The sequence below is a fragment of the Rhizopus microsporus genome (genome assembly GCF_002708625.1).
Source record: "Rhizopus microsporus ATCC 52813 unplaced genomic scaffold scaffold_19, whole genome shotgun sequence".
Lineage (NCBI taxonomy): Eukaryota > Fungi > Mucoromycota > Mucoromycetes > Mucorales > Rhizopodaceae > Rhizopus > Rhizopus microsporus.
Genome location: NW_019671934.1, coordinates 178,650 through 197,731, shown reverse-complemented (window position 1 = coordinate 197,731; position 19,082 = coordinate 178,650). Strand labels below are relative to the sequence as shown.

The following is a 19,082-nucleotide window of genomic DNA, read 5'->3' as shown; positions in this document are numbered from 1 at the left end:
CTTTTCCACTAGTGACCCTTGTTTGGATCTTTATTATGCATCCTATAGAGTATCCGACGACCGAGACTTACGGCGTATGCTTGAGGCTGCATGGGCGGCCGATGTCGACTTGACGTTACACATCATTTTCTATATTCGGTCTATTCACCGTGGACAGAGTTTGACAGCGCCGTTCATGAGTGCCTTCAGTTGGTTGCTTCAGTATCACCCACGTACAGCTCTGGCTAACCTGCATGTGCTTGTGGATGGAACAGTACGCACGGACGCTGCGCTCAAGGCACAGCAGAGAGAAGAGTATTTCAGGATCAAGGCAGAGAAAGAAGGCAGAGAGTACAAGAGACGAGACTATGGAGAGCTGTTAGAGAGACGAGACTTCAAGAGTCATGGATGTTGGAAGGATCTCTGCACTATCCTTACAATCTATGCTCAAGGTGAGCTTCGGGGTCCTTCTGGTAAAGTTTACAAGGCACTCAAGTGGCCACGAACAGCTAAAAGTCATAAACAGTACATAGCATTCGAAAAACGTGAAAAGCGGTTTCAAAAACGTAAAGCAATGGACCCCGAAGAAGCAAAGAAGGATGCAGAAATCTATATCAAGAAGCGAGACGAACATAATGCAAAAGTCCAAGCGGAGGCAAAAAAAACTCAGGAGCAAATACGTAAAGAGCGCAATAAACGCGTTACTAAACTATTACAAGTTGATCCTGTCTACCGAGCACTTCATTTTACCATTGCAAGAATGTTCGCCAACCAACTCAAGACCGACATGGCTCAACTTCAAAGGAACAAAGACGCTATTGAGCAAGGTGTGCTGAAGGGACGACACGCTTTAGGGTTCAATCTTAGTTTAGCAGGAAAATGGGCGCCTTCTCTGTGCCGATCTCATGACAAACATACTTTCCTGGCCACTTCTATTGCCGAGCTCTTGTTTCCTCCCGAAAAACACCAAGACGATGGCGAGACTCGCGAACACTACCTTAACAAGGTTAGAGACCTATACCGCAAACAATACCTGACTCCTCTCCGTGATGCGTTGGATATAGTTGAACACTACAAAGCTGAAGGCAAATGGAAGAAGATTGATTTTACACATGTTCCAGCAGTATGCTTCAGAAACAACCTTTGTCAGTTCTTTAAGTATGCCCCAGATGCAGTGAAGGACTATATGGATGACGTGACATTCGGTAAACAAAAGCCAAAGAACGAAGAAAATGCGTCTCGTCAAAAGAAACCTGATATTCCAGCTTTCCCGAGAAGAACAAAGATCAGTGGTGTGACAATGTTGCCCAGCAGCCTGACAAACTCAGTTTTAGATACAAAAATTCCAAAAAAACTTGCAGAGACCATTCAAAACGCACCCAAATTAAAGATACAGTTTATGGAAATCAAGGAAAATTTAGCAAATGCTCAATGGAAAGCCTTAATTGAAAGTCTTCGCAGTACGTCTCAATTAAAAGGCAATGGATCACGCAAACAAGTGAAATTTGAAGAATGTGTCCCAGTATGTTATCTACCTACTGCCAGGCGAGCAGTTGAAGAAACCACTTCTACATATGCCACTATTGGACTATCTCTTCTGGTTGCGAATTTGACAAAGCCCCCATTTGATGGTGTTATAATCACTTACTCTAAGGCGCCAGCTATCTTCAAGGTTGATACATCGCTTCCTTTTGATCAACAAGTTGCACAGGTTAAAGCTAGATCAAAATCAAAGTTCAATAATCATTTTAGGGGTACCTTTTCTGACGTTTTACTGGCATTCGCTACCGAAAACAAGGTCGAACCGGAAGATATGATTAAGCGTCTATTTGTCTTTACTACCACTGAACGATCCTTTGGCGAAGTTGAAGCCGAGCGTGAGAGAAGATTCCGTAATGAAACCAAAAAGGTCGATCAATTTGAAACTGCCTTTGATCTTATCCGTCGCAGGTACCATGAGGCTGGCTATGAGGTCCCTGAAATGGTCTGGTGGAATGTATGTGAGGATGGTATGATGTACAGCCTGGATGCACCTGTAAAGAAGGACGATGTTGGTGTCAAGATGCTTGCTGGTCATTCTGCAAATATACTCAAGACATTCCTTGATGGTGATGATATAGATGAGGATACGGCTAAGCAAGAGACTCCATTGGATTTTGCCAGAAAAGCAGTGTATCATGAAAGCTTTAAGGATCTTGTTGTTGTAGATTAACCAAATAATAAACAATATACCATGTTGCATTATTCATACTATCTTAAGTAAATCCTGAGCTACGAGTGTAAGAAGCACTTGATAGGCATAGTTCAATACACACATGACACAGTCTTTTTTTTAGCGAGTTTACACTTTATTCATATTTTAAAAACTGTGATAAGCTTTGAGGTAGTGTTCCACTTTGCAACACACACATTTTGAATCTCAATGATGACATGTTTTTGGTATAAACTGGGCATATAAAGTACATGGCATTCACTACCATTAAAAGACAAATTGATATCATTCATGTAAACTCCTTACATGCGATAAATAAAGCTCTCATGCCCCAGGCTGTATCAAGGATAAATGTAATGGCCTCTTTGCTTTCTTCTGTCAAATTGACTAGACCCTCAATGTTTATTACAGCCTCATCATTCTCGTCTAGAGCTTATACTCTTGGCGTTGAAGGCAGAAGGGCTTGGCAAAGAAGAGATTCAACTGACCAACTTTGTCAAACGGGCAATAAGAATATTTATCAATAACAAATTACAATTGTTATTATTTGCTTCTGAACTTGTGCTTTTGTTGACATATGAAGTGACAACATGTAGTAAGTTGGTAAGACATGTGTTTATTAAAAACAAGCATTAATCACAACGATGTTCTTCATCGCTGAAACTCTTGATACTGTGTGAGTCAGAAAGAGGATGGTCCACGTCTGATCCATCCACAGACCTTAACCAATCTCTTTCACTGACAGCATCCCAGCTTTCTTCTGTGTCCGATAGTCCTCTTGTTGATTGAACTGTAGAGTTGGTTGTAACAGAATGATTCTCTGTTGTAGTAGAAGGAGCAGGGAATCGAAGTTCATGCGGCTCGGCGTATGAGGATAATGAGTGGTACAGAGAGCTGCTACTTGCTTCTTGATAGTTACCATTTTGCTGCTCCTGCTGGTCTTCATCATCGCTATGACTGGTAAGGTTCATATTATTTTCAAAGTGATGGGAAATCGAATCATCACTCTCATGGGAATCCATAAAAGGGTTAAATGTACTTCCGTATTCTGCTTCTGTCATCGTGCTTGACATGGAGGTATTAGTATCTTCTTTATTCACTTGTAGAGCTTCTCGACGTTTTCTTAAAATTTCTTCTTCTCTATCCAAATAAGCTTGTTCTGCCATCAACCGTCTTCTCTTTTCATCGAGACTTTTTTCTAGCTCAGTTAGCTCGTATTGGTCTTGATCAAACTACGAATGCATAATTGTTCAACCAAATTTTAATCCAAGCTAATCTTTATTTTTACTTACGTCGAATGTATGTCCTCTTCTATTTCTTAATTCATATTGGTCATTGCTCATAGGATAGGCTCTTAGGGTATTCCTATCGCTATCATCGTCATCATCTTTTTTGTTATTTTTATCCTTTTCATCATCTTCAAATTCAAATTCATTATTCGTCCTTTGGTTCCTGCCTTCATACTGAGCATAAGTGCTTCTAACAAACTCTTCGTATTCTCTCCTTTCTCTATATTGCTCATGCCAAGTTGTGAATAGTTCATATCCACCCCAAATAGCAAAGGCTGCTGCAACAGCACCTCCACCAATTAATACAACTGCAATAGCAGGATGCATTATTATCAATCAAAAAGAGAGAGAGAGAAAGAAATAGACAAAATTGCTGCGCTAAATTAATTTATGAATAAGGAGATATTCTTAGCCAAGCCTTAACAAGTATAGTGTTTCCATATTGCTTATCGGGAACTTAATTGCCTTTTAGATATTACAGTGCCTTTACTTTCTACAACATTATAATTAAAGCATACTGTTCGAGAAAGAAGTTCATCTTATTTGTTCAAAGGTGAATGATAAAAAAAAGTGGATCATAGGGGTATAATGTCAAACGATGTCCATAACAAGCAGCTCTTCAACTATATCAGCAAGCGATAACAACTTCTTGGGTCTTTAGGAATTTCGATAAATTATTTTCATGCTACTCTTCCGCATGAAGCCAAATTGTACAAGCGTTGCATCTTTGGGTCTTTGGCAAATGGGCATCAACAATGGAAATGGAACCACTTATTAAAAATAATTCCAGTGCAACCAATGGGCTTAAAGATGTGGTTACCTTGTCTTTATCAAGGCTTTCTCTACATATTATGATAAAGTCTGTAGCCAAATGGGAAGATATAGCAGCCAGACATGATGTGTTGAGCAACATTGTTCTGTAGCGTTTCAACTTTTACAATTACAACTGTAGGGTCCACCATATATCTCTTGAAGGCTTGGGAACGGTAACCATTTGCCCTCTTCATGATATTGATATTCATTCCAAGTCCCTGATAGAACAGCCATTTTAAGCTTTTGTCAACGATAGGTTAATATAGCTTTGGAGATCATTTATTATCCTATTTGACATCAAATCTGTGCCTGGACGCAATTTGGAGTTAAGGAGTTATTCATACCACTCTAAATTATATAGAAACAAAGCGAAAGAAAAGTGACATGGACATAGAAATACATAATAAATGTCCGCCTGGATCAAACCAATCCTTTTAGAGGTTAATGCTAACAAAAAAAACACTATGATCAAGGTTAACAAAAGTAAAAAAAAGAGATACAATGAGGATAAAAAAATTGGTGGGTTCATGCAAGGAACTTTTGATCATGCAGCCGGTCTAACTCATGCAATACTGAGCAGATAATCAGTTCTGATTAGAAGAGGATTAAATCAGAAGAAGCTGAAGGATATAAATCTGAAAACATTTAAAGAAAAACAGTGAGCCTTTTCATCTGACATTTTTGGTTCTTCATAATCTAATAAATCACAGGATTGTGTAATATTCAAAGATGGCTCCGCTTTTGGAAGCCAATGGTTTTGTTATTAAAACCTCAATAGAGAAAACATATAGTCTGCAGCCATCCGTAAGTTTGTCAGCTACAGCATGTATTGTATGCCTGATATATATGTATAGTAAATGAGTTGAGTAAAAATTAGATAATAAAATATGCATCAGTAAGCTCTTTTCTGACGACGTTATCGGTTTCAGTTAAGTTGACCATGTCGTGAACTTTTTCTTTCTTCTTTTTTTTTGAAACAGAATTACTAGTAGATAATGGCATAAAAGTGTACCCTTTTTTCATAAATAATCTTAGTATGTGCACGTAAGCCAGGCCTACAAGGAGTGAAAGATTAACAGAAATCATATCAATGCTTGAACCTTGTCAGGAAGGGTAAAAAATCTGTCCAATCAGAGTAAAGCATGGTTGAATAAAAAAAATAGTGCAAATTCTTTTTTTTTTTTCTTTATAATTATTCAATCATGGTCGCTTACGGAGGAGGTTATTATTGCTAAACAGAACAATGGAATGCTAAAGAAATTAGAAACTAACACACTAATCAGATGAAGTAAATGCTCTTGTTTTGGACATTGGTACAAGTTCAGTTCGTGCAGGTTATGCTGGAGAAGACACCCCTCGATGTATGTTCCCTACTCGCTTTGGATATCTTGAACAAGGACAGCAACAAGACGGAGAAGACGTATCAATGGATATGAAGCGACAGTATTACATTGGTGACAACAAGATAAACAAGCTCAAAAGCCACATGGAGATTAGACATCCTTTAAAAGACGGCATAAGTAAGATTCATATTCAAAATATCCAACAATGACGCGAATCATTTTCTATAGTCGAGGATTGGGAGGCCATGGAAAATATTTGGGAAGAAACATTCCGATCTATGCTAAGCATTCAACCTGAAGAACATCCTTTACTGTGTACTGAACCAGCATGGAATACAACTGAGAATCGAGAAAAGGCAATCGAATTGGCTTTTGAAAAATTCGCATTTCCTGCCTTTTACCTTGCTCAGGATGCCGTAATGACAGCGTAAGAAGAGTATAGAAAATAGGATTTCTTTTTTTCTAAAATTGGGAAATAGATTTTCTGTTGGAAGAGGAACAGCACTCGTACTTGATTCAGGAGCAGGCGTGACAAGTGTTGTGCCTGTATATGAAGGATATGTGTTAAAAAAAGGAATATTGCATCAACCTGTCGCTGGAGACATGTTAGCAGACCAAATCAAGCAATACCTGGAGAAAGAGTTGAACTATAAAGTAACACCACATTATACAATTGCTAAAAAGGAGGCAGTTGAAGCAGGACAACAACCGCAGATAGAATTAAAGTCATTAGACGGAGTAACTGAAAGCTTTCATGATTATCAAGTGAATGTAAGGGATGAGTTGGACAGCACATTTTATGTCTCTGATATATTCTTATTTAGAGAGTCTTGAATGAATATAAAGAAACTTTGTGTGAAGTATCCAATGTGACATTTGATGAAAGGTACGGGACATGGTTCAAGATAGAATCTCTCTTTTAATGTCTATTGTTATTAGTCAACTAGAGTCAAAACCAAAGAAATTGTTTGAATTTCCTGATGGATATCATAAAGAATTTGGCATAGAACGACTTAAAATGTCAGAGCTATTCTTTCAACCAAAGCTAGTTTTGGATCAGGTAAAATTTGAACAAATATGAGTGTATACGTTGTATTTATAGTTATATAGGAAACAAACTATTTGGGAGCACATGAAATGATTTATAATAGTGCAAGTAGCTGTGATGCTGATCTTCGCCCACTTTTATTAAACAATATTGTTATCACTGGAGGAAATACGTTACTGAATGGATTTACCGAGAGATTAAACCATGAGTTACCGATAAAGGCGCCTGGAGTAAGTTGGTTTTATGTAAAATGACTTGTCTTTTTTATTGATGTAATATGTATAGAGTAAAATCAAGATTCATGCATCAGGAAATACAGTGGAACGTAAAAGCGGCAGTTGGCTTGGTGGATCTATTTTGGCATCATTAGGTACATTTCATCAGTTATGGATATCAAGGAAAGAGTATGAAGAGCATGGAAAGTCTATTATTCACAGAAAGTTATGAAAATATTTGGATCGTTTTCGATTATTTAATGTCAGATAGTCTGTAACATTTGAATGAGGATGCGTAGGTGTTGTTGTAGGTGAAGTGTTTGCAGATTGTGATTCCTCTATTAATAAAGGTGTTGTACTAGTTGATGAGTTTATATAAGTGGGTAATTTTAGATGTGCACAATGCTTTTCCAATATATCGTATAATGTGTTCTTTGAGAATGGTTTTGGTAGAATATCATTCATTCCAATATTTATATATTCCATTATATCAGTTTGTGTAAAATTGGATGTCATGGAAACTATAGGCGTCATGGTATCAAATCGTCGTATATTCCTTGTAGTCGTGATTCCATCCATATTAGGCATCATGATGTCCTACATTTTTTTTTTTTTTTACAATAAGAATCGTGTATATCTACTTGTATATCATGTTCCTTTACCATCAGTATTAAATCGTATTTATTCAGATTTAGTTTCTCCAAGGCTTGTATACCATCCTTTGCTGAATCAACTGAGCATTTCATCATGACTAACATTCTACCACAAACATCTCTATAGACAGAATCATCATCCACCAAGAGCACACGAGGTGGGGTTGTCCAATTGCCGGTGAGAATAGGTTTATTCTTGCCCTTGTTGCTTGCAAGAAATTGTTGTTGTTGTTGTAACTTATCCAGGGCATGGGTTAAAGAATGATGATCATTCTTGATAGGATTACTATTGTTATTATTATTATTACTGTTATTGCTATGATTATTGTTGTTTGCAGAGATAAGTTGAATGCATTGTTTTAATAGTTCATCCTTTTTTAATAAATTTTGCTGAAACCGTAATAGTTCACTCGTGATCGATTCGTCCCTTTTATGCATTTTCTCAACTGACAACTCCAAATCTTGTTGTGATTGTTTCATCTGCTTTATTTGTGACTGAAGTCTTCTAATAAGCTGCCTAAGGTCTTTGATGACATCGTTATCTTCTGCTCCATCCTCTGCTACATCATCCTTTTTGGCTGTCGTCTTTCTTTTGATCTCTTCTAATAAATCTTTTCTGTCCCTTTGAAAGAAGTCATGTTTAAACTGCCATACCTAATACAAAGTTCAATAGGGTGATCCTTTAAAGTATCGTGGTAAGCTTGCCTGATCATGCTTATTATTCCTTATTTTATGAAAATCGTATTTATTTAATTGGCGTACGAAGCTTGCAAAGTTGCAGTGTTTAAAGTGCTGTGGTAATATTATTTTTGTAAAATCATTAATATCTTTTATCAAAAAGCTTGTTCCTGAATTATCCCATGAGACGATATCTTTAAATGCTATATTTTCCAGCATTCTTTTTTTTTTGGGTTAGATAAAAAGTTTATCCAATATATAACAATTTACTTACAAGTATAGCTTTTGAATAAAGTCAGGTATACTATTTCTACTTGTCTTCTTTGGACCTTCTTCCATCATTGTTTTTTTAAGAAAAGGGAGGGAAGGTTGTGAAAAAGGAGGGGTTGAAAAATAAAGTGTTTATGTGAAAAGAGAAAAAGTGAAAAAAGGTAAAACTTTTCTGATTACAGTCATTCCACTCCCAACTTTGCACACTTTCCGAAAAATTTTGGCTCAAAATGGAAGTAGACCTTAAATGGTTATTCCACGTCACTTTTACAGAAAACAACAAATCATGTTCAATTTACAGAGTTTAACTTAAATGAATTGCATTGGCTCTAATTAAATTTGAAAGCAGGTTAGTAACGTCTAGAGATCAAGTTTATTATTCAAAAGTATATCGGTGATTGTATATGCCATTTAGTCTCCCTTTAACTTTTACCCTCTTTTTTAAATGAGCGCTAGTTTCTACCTTAATATTTAAAAGAGACTGTCTGGTGAAAGCTGATTATTCCGCTTCATTCATCTGCATTTTTTTTCTTATCTGCTTCTTTACCGCATAATAATTCATTCAGCTGTAATTAAATCGTGTATTGTTTATGTCTTTGTTTTGAGAATATATATTTTCTTACTATAATGACAAATTGTTGTTCACACGTACAGTCAATTTCGCATAGTTCAACAAGATGCATTAAGGATGAAACCTTTCATTAGTTATACTCAGCTAAAGTAACAATTAAACTAAATAGTCATTTGTGTCAATCTCTACCTGACAAATGAACATATCTTGTGAGGCTATTACCGTGCCATGTGTCAAACTGGAGAATAGCAACGTGCTCGGGCATAAAATAGAAAAGGGTAATATAAGTCAAAATAGAGGGGGGGGGGGAGTACACACACAGATACGCATCAAGCGTGCAGAATGAAAGATTACACTAACGCGATAACAATGTGTGGGTCAAGTGGAAAGGCGGGGCGGTTGTTGATTTGTTCATTCCCAAAAGCTATTTTGTATTTTTTTTAAAAAAAGTCATAGGACTAGATTCATCACTGCATATATGCAATACCTCCTTTTTGTTGTCAACTGAGGCATAAATGTGCTTGTAGACGAGATCTAAAGCAACTCTTTCATGAACTGAGTTTGATAAAGATAAGCCGGACTTTTAATTACAGCCAACGGTTCCTCTTTTCCTCTTCCTCTTTTCCATAAACAAATATGGGTGTAGGATCTTCTAAACACAAGATTACTTCACAAGATAAAGCGATATTAGACCTCAAGGTTCAACGAGACAAGTTAAAAAAATACCAAAAGAATGTAATAAAGCTACCTTTATTACTAGAAATGAAAAAAAAGATACATAAACAATAGCTTAATGTAGTCATTGAAAAAGAAATAGCAGCAGCCAAATTGGCTCTAAGTCAAGGCAACAAAAAGAAGGCACTTTTAGCACTAAAAAAGAAGAAATATCAAGAACAACTATTAGAAAAGACAGATCAGCAACTTTTAAATCTAGAAGAACTTGTAATCATCTCAAGAAAACAAAAAACCAGATAGACTAACAATATATTAGACGCATTCTATAGAATATGCTCTTGTCGAGAAACAAGTCTTGGAAGGGTTAAAGAATGGTAACTCAGTATTAAAAGAGATCCACAAGGAGACATCGATTGAGGCTGTTGAAAAATTGATGGATGATACAGCTGAAGCCATTGCCTATCAGAACGTAAGTGTTATCTTGTGTACCAAAAAAAAAATTTATAAGCTCACGTTATCCTCAAAGGAAATTGATGAGATGCTTCATGGTTTGATAAGTGCGGAGGATGAAGAAGAGATATTGAAGGAATTGGATGAGCTGACAGAAAAAGAGGTATAGTCTGATTTTACAAATATGGGAATGTAGCTTTCCCAGGATAAGGTTTATCTCATGAAATTTTCATAGGTTCTATCGGAGCTCCCGTCAGTACCCAATGATTCTTTGGAGATACCGATGGAGAATAAGTTACCTGATGTTCCTACCCATTTACCAACTAAACAACAAGAAGGTAAGGTGATAGCCCTTGTTTAGATTACATAAGCCTCTAACTAAATATACACACAGGTGATGAGCCAAGAAAGGAAAAACGAGCTATATTGGCTAATTGAGCTATCTCTTTTTTGATATTAAACTGGAACAAAATTTATCCTCGTTGAATTTAAAAAACCTTTATAAAGCTGGATTACCTGTCTTTTCTTTCTTTTTGTATATTCATTTTTAATGTCAAAAACTGATCACGACGAAAAGTTTGAGCATGACGCTCATGTCACAACTGAAATAGAATTCGAAGATATACAACAGGTGGAAGATGTCTCTGCTTTGAGAAGAGTAGCTGAAGGCATCCCAACAGCCGCCTGGTTTATCCTTGTCAATGAATTTTGGTATGTATATTTAATAGACCCTGTTTCCATATACTGATTTGCTTTATAGTGAAAGGTAACATTGTATCCCACATATACTATAAAAGGGATTTTCAGTTTCTCACGCATCAATTTTTCAGATTTGCTTATTACGGTGGTTCAACTCCTTTCCAGAATTACGTCCAGGTACAATTTAACATTCTATAAAATTTATCACAACTAATAACCATGCCAACTATCATAGCATGCTCCAACAGATACAACACCTGGTGCCTTGGGTCGTGGCCAATCCACTGCTACGGCTTTGCAAAACTTTTTTACCTTCTTTTGTTACTTTACTCCCATGTTGGGTGCTATTGTAGCAGATCAATACATTGGCCGTTATTGGACCATTATTGTCTTCTCTACTGTTTATATGATCGGCTGGCTGATTCTTACTTGTACCTCTATCCCTTCTGCGCTCGAACATGGTGCTGGTTTCCCAGGTTACGTTGTCGCACTAGTTGTAATTGGCTGTAAAGATAGGGAAAAAAAATTTTAAATGATTACTATATTAATCTATATTTTCTCTGTTTGTAAAAAATAGTTGGAACAGGAGGTATCAAAGGTATCGTCTCTCCTCTTTGTGCAGACCAATATAGAAAAACAGAAAACTATGTAAAGGTGTTGCCTTCAGGTGAACGCGTTTTGGTAGACTATGACCTTAGTATTCAACATTTATATAACTGGTTAGTAATACTCCCTTTTGTCCCATGATAATCTAATATCTGATTTCCTTTTTAGGTTTTACTGGGCTATTAATGTTGGTTCACTTTTGGGCGGCGTTATCTGTCCCTTATTAGAAAGAAACGTCGATTTCTGGGCAGCATTTCTGCTTCCGACATGTATGTTTGCTATGGCCATTATTGTCTTTGTCTCAGGAACGAAGCTTTACTATAAGCCTGCTGCCACTGAATCCGTCATCATGAAGGCATTCTCAGTCATTGGCTTTGCTCGTCACCAAGCAAGCTTGCCCGAAAATAAGGAAGCACGTAAGGCATCCAAGAACGTGCTGGACTTTGCAAAGAGAGAACCCGGTATCCCCGCGGTGAGTGAATGGTCTACTGACTCCTACGCAAAGGCAAAATGGGATGACCGTTTTGTGGATGAGCTCAAGGAAGCCGTCATGGCATGCAAGATCTTTGTACTCTTGTCTATTTACTGGGTATGTTATAATCAGCTTTCAAACAACTTGATCTCTCAAGCTGGTACAATGAAACTTCCTGAAGGATTGCCTAACGACATCATGAACAACTTTGATCCTATTGCTCTTATCATCTTTATTCCCATTGTTGACCGTTTCATCTATCCTGCCTTGCGTAAATACAAGATCAACTTCCTTCCACAATTACGTATTACCTTTGGTTTTATTCTTGGTGCACTTGCCATGGTTTATGCCGCCGTTGTTCAACATTATATTTACCAAGACGAACTCTTCATTTCTTCAGGTGGTGTCACTTCTAACGTCTCTGTATTTATCCAAGTCCCTAGTTACGTATTGATCGCTTTCTCTGAAATCTTTGCTTCCATCACCTCTATCGAGTACGCTTATACTCACGCACCAAAGTCAATGAAATCCTTGGTTTCTGCTCTTTCATTGTGGCCCAACTGTGTTGCTGCCTTGATTTCTCTCGCTATTTCCCCTGCTGCCCACGATCCCAACATGGTCTGGGTGTATACCGGTGTTGCTTGTGGTGCTGTCGTCTTTGGTGCTTTATACTATTATCTTTTCAGAAGCTATGATCGCATTGACGAAGAATCTCGTTTGAAGAGAATGGCAGATCAAAGTACATTTGAAAAGCCCGAATTAGAGTTTTCAGCTTAGAAAGTATAAAAACATATGATACTTGTTTAAATAGAAAACTTGTATGTTTAATATCCAAAGATGTATAACTAGTATAATTAAAAGATAATAAAGAACAAAATGATTCTTACAGAAAGAGAGAGTACATCTCTTATTTACAGAGATTGGCTTTTTTTTTTTATTTATATGCATCTTTTACAGTTGTTTATTCTTCCTGTTGCTGCTGTTGTTGTTCATAGTTTTCTTGATGATTTTTAATGATTGTCATGTACATTTCTTTTGGATACTCGCTTCCTCTTATTTGAAACGTGTAGCACGCTAAAGGAGCAATGAGTTTAATTACTTCAGAGCTCTATTGATTCTTACCTTGCTCTACTTTCTTAATGCTTGCTCTCAAGGCTCCCATCTTTTTATGTAAAATAGGTAAATATGCGCTTGCAATCAATTCGAAGTCTATCAAGTATTAGAAACAGTAAATAAATATATATATATATATATATATATTACCTTGATCAATCTCTCTCAAGGTTTTGCAAATAGTCATGGCTTGTTCATATTTTCCAGAAGATACAATTTGGATTGCGTATCTCATAAGTTCACCTGTCAAATCACCTAAGCCAAGAATCTACATGATGGCTCTGGTATGAGCGTATATTCCCCCTTTTTTTTTTTTGAAGCAGTTTATACACTTACATAGTCTTCACCTCTGACGCTTAACCACTAATACAAAAGTCATTGAGCATAAAAAACCATTCATTCATAAAAACGCTACCTTTCCGTTCTCTTCATCTTCAAAATAAGTATCTATTTCTTGTTTTGTAATGACTTTTTCGTGTAGTAAATAATGATGGAATGCCACTGCTTCAACCTATACATACTCTTTTTATGAGTTGCTTTTTTTTTTTTTTTTTAAGAAAGATATTCAGTGCTCGTTTACAAACTCTTCAAAGGCGCCCGAGAAACTTCTTGCGTATCTAAGGGTACATTAGTATATCTCTTTTCTTTCTTTCAACTAGCAATTACTATTGTACCTAAAGTAGTTCAATCCCTGTATATCAACAGATAGCTTCTTAAACAAGGCCATGATTTCCTTCAACTTGGTTTCTGCTTCCTTGAACTTTGCTTTTGTACGGTCACCGCCCGCTTGATTGATGGCTCTGTTTGTCTAATCAGCTTTTTCGTTTATATGCATGTGTAGAGATCTACCTGTGAAGTGCAAATATCATCTTTTTGCTTGAAGCAGTAATATCTCTAGACACTTTTATAATACGTTCTCTTCTATCGTGCTATTCGACATTAGCATTTACTTTATAATTATGCGCGTCATTTTACGTGTTCATCCAGAATGTCTCTGCATTCCTTGAAAAAGTCTTGACTCATGATTCCAATTTATGCAAAATAAAGAGAAAAAAATAACGAAACAATTTTTTTAGTAGAGAAAACAATGTAAAGTAACTTTGTTGTTATGACTACTCGAATGCCACTCAAAATGCTGGTCAACTATATGTACAACATGTTAAATTTTTGAGAGAGTTTTTATATCTATGATAAGGCGCGTGCTTGGTAAATGTATATGTGTATGCTCTTTTGAACGCACTGCAATATATTTTGAACATTAAAATGCTCAGCTAAAAAAAAATAAAACATCTTTTTTCTTTTTCCTTTTTTTTCTTGTTATTAAAATATGGTAAACTAGAGTATATATTGTCTATAAAAAACTATTAAAAAAGTTGATTCTGTAGAGCGAAAAAGTAGCACTTATCTTGGTGGATATTCAAAATGATTTTTTAGAAGGCGGCTCACTTCAAGTACCAGAATCCTTGACTATTTTAAAACCAGTCAATGAGCTTATTGAGTATACCAAGTCAAAACATGGGCTCATCATTGCTACTCAAGTAAGAAATATTATACAAAAAAGAAAGAGAGGCTAAATTGAGCTTTTGTTCTTAGGATTGGCACCCAAAAGATCATATCAGCTTTGCTTCTAATCATCCAAAAAAGAATGTATTTGATACAGTACAAATTGAGGTTGAAGGTGCAACACTCGATCAAGTCTTGTGGCCAGATCACTGTGTGGTAAGAGCTTATATCAGGTATATGGATATAAATAAATTCATTTTTATGTATAGCAAAATAGCTCTGGTGCTGAGTTGAGTAAAACGCTGAATGCTCATCACATTGATTATATTGTAAAAAAAGGCATGAATCGACAGGTCGATTCATACAGTGCGTTTGCCGATAACAATTACTGTGAAGTAACGGAATTAGCAAAAATACTATATCAACATTTTATTGAGCAAGTGATTATCGTTGGACTTGCTGCTGATTACTGTGTTAAATTTACATGCTTGGATGCTATCAAATTTGGCTTTAAAACAATACTAGTCAAGGATGGCACAAAGGCTGTAGATTCAAATAACATCGAATCCACCTTTCAATATTTACAATCAAAGGGCGTTGTTCTAGTACAAAGCGTATCTGACTTATAAATAATTAAATTTTTTCTTTTTTTCTTTTCTTTTTTTTTTTTTTTTTTATCGTTGATATGATTCAATTGACACTTGACCGACTCCATCTGTGCTGCCCATTCCAATTTCTCAATCTGATGTATGTATTAAAACATGGTACTCTACATAACTCATATATTATTACCTCTAATTGCTCTAGTCTTAATTTAGCTTCCTTTAGTGTTTGTTCCAAGGCCTTCTTTTCAACAGAGACATTTTCCATATTCGAATGCACGGGCTCATCTGCTTTTGTATGTAGTTCTGCCAGTTGAATCGCTAGTTTTTCCAACTGCTCTTCTTTTTGACTATAGAACAATAACAGATCAATAAGCTGCAAGTCTATGGATTATTGATACTCACACTTGTTCTTCCTGTAAACGCTTGTTTTCAGATTGTAAACTAGCAACCAATTCCTCCATGCTCCACCACTGTGAGAGCAAGCCTTTGATATATCGCTTCTGTTCTTCCATATGACTTGTATCTTCTTCCCACAGTAACATTTGCTGTGTGAGTTGCTTCACACGATGCTCGCTTTCTGTTACCTTGTTTATCACAGGTTCCAGTGTTTTCAATTCATTCTCTAATTCAAATATCCTAAAAAAAAATGAATAGGCTGATTTGTCACTTTTGCATCTATCCTTACTGCTGCTTTGCAGAATCAAGCTGAACTTTTTGTTCCTTCAGCTGCTTCTTGTATTCTTCAAGTTGATATTCGACACGAGTCATTTGGTTTTGCCACTCTTTTCTTGCTTCTCTATATCCTCTCAACTTTCCAGATTGCTCATCTTCCCATTTAACATGCTTTTGCTTTGTCAAGGCTGACTCTGCTCTCAGCTTTTCCAATGCTGAGGTTGTTTGATTGAGCTGTGCTTTTAACATACGTGTAGTATTATACTAGAGAAAACTAATTAGGCAACCCTGCTTAAAGCACATATACCATACGCGCGTATAGTATCAAACAAGTCTTACCAGCTGTTGTCTTTCAGCTTCGACGGAGCTGTCAAGGACATGCTCACGGTGTAGACGTCCAATGTGCTGTAAATGCTGCTGCTTGAGGAAGAGCTCAAAGTTAAGTTCATTCTTTAGCAATAGCACTTCTCTTTTCAAACCAGCCAGAAGCAGCTTTGTCTCTGAAGACATCGTCTCATCCTCAGCTGATGCCTGATCCCTATCCAGCGACTCTATAGACTCTTGTTGCTTAATGCCAAACGAGTCCCATACATCATCTCCTACTAAAACCTCAGCTCCGCTCTTGAGTGCTTTATGCAACTTCATAATACTCGATACCATAGCAGGTGCTTGTTTGCTGTCTTCTTGAGTACTTTCAGGGTCTGTTTGCTCCTTTTCTTCATCTTGTTTCATCGATATCTCTTTGGTCGATTCATCCTCTTTCACAGATCCTCTTTGAGTGTCCTCCCACAGACTTTCGTCTAGTAGATCTTGTTGTCGATGACTATGGTTATTTTCATGACCGAACGCGACACGAGAAGCAGCGTTTGTTAGATCCAGACCCATAATTTGAGCCATCACATCTGGTGGTTCCATCTTCATCCACCGTGTCTTGTCTGTAAGTTCTGATTCTGTATCCATCAAGACGAGGTTTGGATGTAGCATATGCCTTGTAACTTGTGTCTAATGAGAAGCAAGATTAGTAGAGATCCCTTTTTCATCTTGATATTGCTTACGATCGTTCTTGCTTTAAATGTTTCTTCATCAAATTCTTCAGGAAATATAAACTGTTTCTCTTTAAAATACGCATAAGGCTTGTACAGGAATTTTAAGAAGTTGCAAGGATAGAGACCATATAATGAGGTAAAAAAGGCGCCGGTCTGAGGATTGGAAGGAGGCGCGGATAATTTAGAAAAGGTATAATCTTTTGACATGTAAGTAACTCTACTCTGATACCATCGCACATCTAAATCTTACCAACACAGTCCCAACCATCAGCAATGTAGGTAGGCGAATGGTATGTAGAATCAATGCTCTGCTTCTTTCTTAGATCTCGTAGCTGATCCCAGCAGATGGCTCTTGCAAAAATATAAAAAAGCTGTGGTAAGAAGGGTGGAAGTGAAGTACAGATTCGAGGTAATAGCATGATCAAATTGGTCACAGAAGTGGCAATCAGGGTAGTAGAGTTGTCATACTAGTAATAAAGTGAGAAAGAGTGTATGTATGAACAGCATTATGATGAATACCATAAGTGATTTCAACATAGAATCAAATAATGGGGTATCAAGAATTTCATGTAGATGTGTTCTCTGCAACATTTACAAGTTACTAAAGAAAGTATACTTTTATATATATAATCTTACTCTTCTTCGCATAAATTCACTCATTAAGTAGACAATCTGTAGACGATGCTTACTCGATAGAAAGTAACCGTTCAAGAGCAAGAAAAATTGCTAAAAAATTGCAATCATTAACATATCACTGGCATAAAAACATACACACACATGGCACATGCGTGATTCAGTTCCTTTCCTTTGTTTACCTTTGTCTCTGATGCGCCAACAGTCAATAGGATGGTAGTCAGGTTCTTTGACCACTCACTTTGTTCGAGATCTAATAGTGTTTGATGCAATCGAGTTGTCTCGTCTTTCTGTGTCTCTTGTTGCTGTTGTTGTTGATTGGTGTCGAGATATATATTGATGAGCATATGAAAATACGTACATTCATCTTCAGTTTCAAGTTCTGCAATTAGACTATCAGCTATAAATAGACGCGCTTCCTTCTTAATTTTATTGGTATATGAAGCATGAGTGAGAACAGGCTGAAGTAATGGCCACCATTCCTCAAATATTCTTTGCGGTCGTAAGAGAGGTAAAAGGGCATGTATGCACCGAAGTAAGATGTAATGCTGTGCCTGGCTTCGGAGTGCTTCAGGTTTACTGGATATAGGGGGTGCATGATTGATGTCGACGGTAGAGCAATAGAGTGAGATCAGGTCTTGTGATAGTTTATCGATAGTGGCTGTATCAATAGTCGGTAGACTTCCTCCATTGGCTACTGTTTGTTCATCCAGATATTGCTCAATAACGTCACAAGCTGACTGCCCTTCAGGATCTATGGCAGAATTACGAACAGCCTGTGCTATTGATTTCGTAATTTCTTTAAATGTGACCATATCTGAGTAAAGTGAAAAAAGACACAGTGGGTCAACTTAAATGTGGTTGGTGAATCACGTGTTTCTAAAGAACAATCATTTTGGTGTTACCATAGACAAATATGCAGTCATTGCTCGTACAGTGATTTGATCATTCAACTTTTTTGGTAACCATTCAATTTGTTTTAAAGTGATTATAATTTTCACAAAAACAATTCTAAGGTCTGCAATCTACCTTATTAGCTTGTGAACTTTAATGATAATACTGTGATCCTCCTGTATCTTGAAAAACGCATGAATCTTACGGTGAAGTGGTGCATGCTTCTCTGGCAGACTAACTTATTAGACTCACCTAACCAATTGGATACTGGCCATATCCAATAGATCACAAACATGGCTACTTCCGTCATTTCGTCTTTTTACGGTTAAACAACGTTGTTCATTTACAGTCATTTCAGAAAGTAAAGTCGCGGATTTTGAGTTTGATGTCGTGTAAAAAAATTATGTGTTCATGAGAATGGAGTTGAGCTCATGAACCTTGTTATTGGTGAGGAGCTATTCGCTATCGAGACAATAAATTCTCGTACTCAAATCCTGAGGAACAGATCTTCTGAGAGGCCTTCTAATCTTGCTATATTTTCAGTTATAAGTACGAGAAGATATTGACATAGAGTTGTGCAGCATACGGTGGTATACAGTTTATTCTGATAAAGACAAGACTCGATTTTTTGATTTGCCTTTAT

The 19,082-nt window shown here is 36.7% G+C and overlaps 8 protein-coding genes across 8 annotated transcripts; 4 read left to right on the top strand and 4 right to left on the bottom strand.

Moving 5' to 3' along the window:
• Window positions 1-2,605: 2,605 nt before the first annotated feature.
• RHIMIDRAFT_294629 (uncharacterized protein) lies at window positions 2,606-3,839 on the bottom strand. Its single transcript, XM_023614108.1, has 2 exons — window positions 3,484-3,839; window positions 2,606-3,423 (listed from the first exon to the last, which is right to left on the bottom strand). The coding sequence occupies exons 1-2, from the start codon at window positions 3,805-3,807 to the stop codon at window positions 2,824-2,826; spliced, it is 924 nt and encodes a 307-aa protein (XP_023462821.1). The 5' UTR covers window positions 3,808-3,839; the 3' UTR covers window positions 2,606-2,823.
• Window positions 3,840-5,495: 1,656 nt separating this feature from the next.
• Window positions 5,496-7,131, top strand: RHIMIDRAFT_246408 (actin-like protein 6B-like protein; the record flags this gene model as incomplete). Its single annotated transcript, XM_023610310.1, has 8 exons — window positions 5,496-5,514; window positions 5,577-5,813; window positions 5,865-6,063; window positions 6,116-6,407; window positions 6,461-6,522; window positions 6,576-6,696; window positions 6,747-6,914; window positions 6,970-7,131. The coding sequence occupies 8 exons, from the start codon at window positions 5,496-5,498 to the stop codon at window positions 7,129-7,131; spliced, it is 1,260 nt and encodes a 419-aa protein (XP_023462820.1).
• On the bottom strand, window positions 7,027-8,652 carry RHIMIDRAFT_52654 (uncharacterized protein). The gene is made up of 4 exons (XM_023615365.1): window positions 8,505-8,652; window positions 8,258-8,450; window positions 7,562-8,206; window positions 7,027-7,496 (listed from the first exon to the last, which is right to left on the bottom strand). The coding sequence occupies exons 1-4, from the start codon at window positions 8,570-8,572 to the stop codon at window positions 7,116-7,118; spliced, it is 1,287 nt and encodes a 428-aa protein (XP_023462819.1). The 5' UTR covers window positions 8,573-8,652; the 3' UTR covers window positions 7,027-7,115.
• Window positions 8,653-9,529: 877 nt separating this feature from the next.
• Window positions 9,530-10,062, top strand: RHIMIDRAFT_263930 (uncharacterized protein). Its single transcript, XM_023611720.1, has 2 exons — window positions 9,530-9,806; window positions 9,861-10,062. Exons 1-2 carry the CDS (start codon window positions 9,708-9,710, stop codon window positions 10,044-10,046), a joined length of 285 nt encoding a protein of 94 aa, XP_023462818.1. The 5' UTR covers window positions 9,530-9,707; the 3' UTR covers window positions 10,047-10,062.
• Window positions 10,063-10,479: 417 nt separating this feature from the next.
• On the top strand, window positions 10,480-12,750 carry RHIMIDRAFT_285937 (di/tri peptide transporter 2; the record flags this gene model as incomplete). Its single annotated transcript, XM_023613325.1, has 7 exons — window positions 10,480-10,534; window positions 10,808-10,907; window positions 10,957-10,962; window positions 11,027-11,072; window positions 11,131-11,401; window positions 11,473-11,614; window positions 11,670-12,750. The coding sequence occupies 7 exons, from the start codon at window positions 10,480-10,482 to the stop codon at window positions 12,748-12,750; spliced, it is 1,701 nt and encodes a 566-aa protein (XP_023462817.1).
• A 184-nt stretch (window positions 12,751-12,934) lies between these two features.
• RHIMIDRAFT_246404 (Translin) lies at window positions 12,935-14,109 on the bottom strand (the record flags this gene model as incomplete). Its single annotated transcript, XM_023610309.1, has 9 exons — window positions 12,935-13,047; window positions 13,096-13,182; window positions 13,237-13,354; window positions 13,423-13,449; window positions 13,502-13,597; window positions 13,667-13,703; window positions 13,761-13,886; window positions 13,936-14,015; window positions 14,062-14,109. The coding sequence occupies 9 exons, from the start codon at window positions 14,107-14,109 to the stop codon at window positions 12,935-12,937; spliced, it is 732 nt and encodes a 243-aa protein (XP_023462816.1).
• Window positions 14,110-14,194: 85 nt separating this feature from the next.
• On the top strand, window positions 14,195-15,258 carry RHIMIDRAFT_294626 (isochorismatase hydrolase; the record flags this gene model as incomplete). The annotated part of the gene is made up of 4 exons (XM_023614107.1): window positions 14,195-14,224; window positions 14,472-14,624; window positions 14,680-14,805; window positions 14,859-15,258. The coding sequence occupies 4 exons, from the start codon at window positions 14,195-14,197 to the stop codon at window positions 15,216-15,218; spliced, it is 669 nt and encodes a 222-aa protein (XP_023462815.1). The 3' UTR covers window positions 15,219-15,258.
• A 21-nt stretch (window positions 15,259-15,279) lies between these two features.
• Window positions 15,280-18,360, bottom strand: RHIMIDRAFT_240984 (uncharacterized protein; the record flags this gene model as incomplete). Its single annotated transcript, XM_023609490.1, has 10 exons — window positions 15,280-15,309; window positions 15,382-15,541; window positions 15,597-15,830; window positions 15,880-16,130; window positions 16,206-16,868; window positions 16,922-17,109; window positions 17,163-17,379; window positions 17,432-17,494; window positions 17,549-17,638; window positions 17,728-18,360. The coding sequence occupies 10 exons, from the start codon at window positions 18,358-18,360 to the stop codon at window positions 15,280-15,282; spliced, it is 2,529 nt and encodes an 842-aa protein (XP_023462814.1).
• Between the last annotated feature and the right edge of the window lie 722 nt (window positions 18,361-19,082).

Coding starts and splice junctions, on each gene's coding strand:
- RHIMIDRAFT_52654 (XM_023615365.1), bottom strand. CDS start 8,572: ATGATGGAAGAAGGTCCAAAGAAGACAAGTAGAAATAGTATACCTGAC. Junction 8,451..8,504: donor TTTATTCAAAAGCTATACTT/GTAAGTAAATTG, acceptor CAAAAAAAAAAG/AATGCTGGAAAATATAGCAT. Junction 8,207..8,257: donor GGAATAATAAGCATGATCAG/GCAAGCTTACCA, acceptor ACTTTGTATTAG/GTATGGCAGTTTAAACATGA.
- RHIMIDRAFT_263930 (XM_023611720.1), top strand. CDS start 9,708: ATGGGTGTAGGATCTTCTAAACACAAGATTACTTCACAAGATAAAGCG. Junction 9,807..9,860: donor TAAAAAAATACCAAAAGAAT/GTAATAAAGCTA, acceptor CATAAACAATAG/CTTAATGTAGTCATTGAAAA.
- RHIMIDRAFT_294629 (XM_023614108.1), bottom strand. CDS start 3,807: ATGCATCCTGCTATTGCAGTTGTATTAATTGGTGGAGGTGCTGTTGCA. Junction 3,424..3,483: donor GAAGAGGACATACATTCGAC/GTAAGTAAAAAT, acceptor ATGCATTCGTAG/TTTGATCAAGACCAATACGA.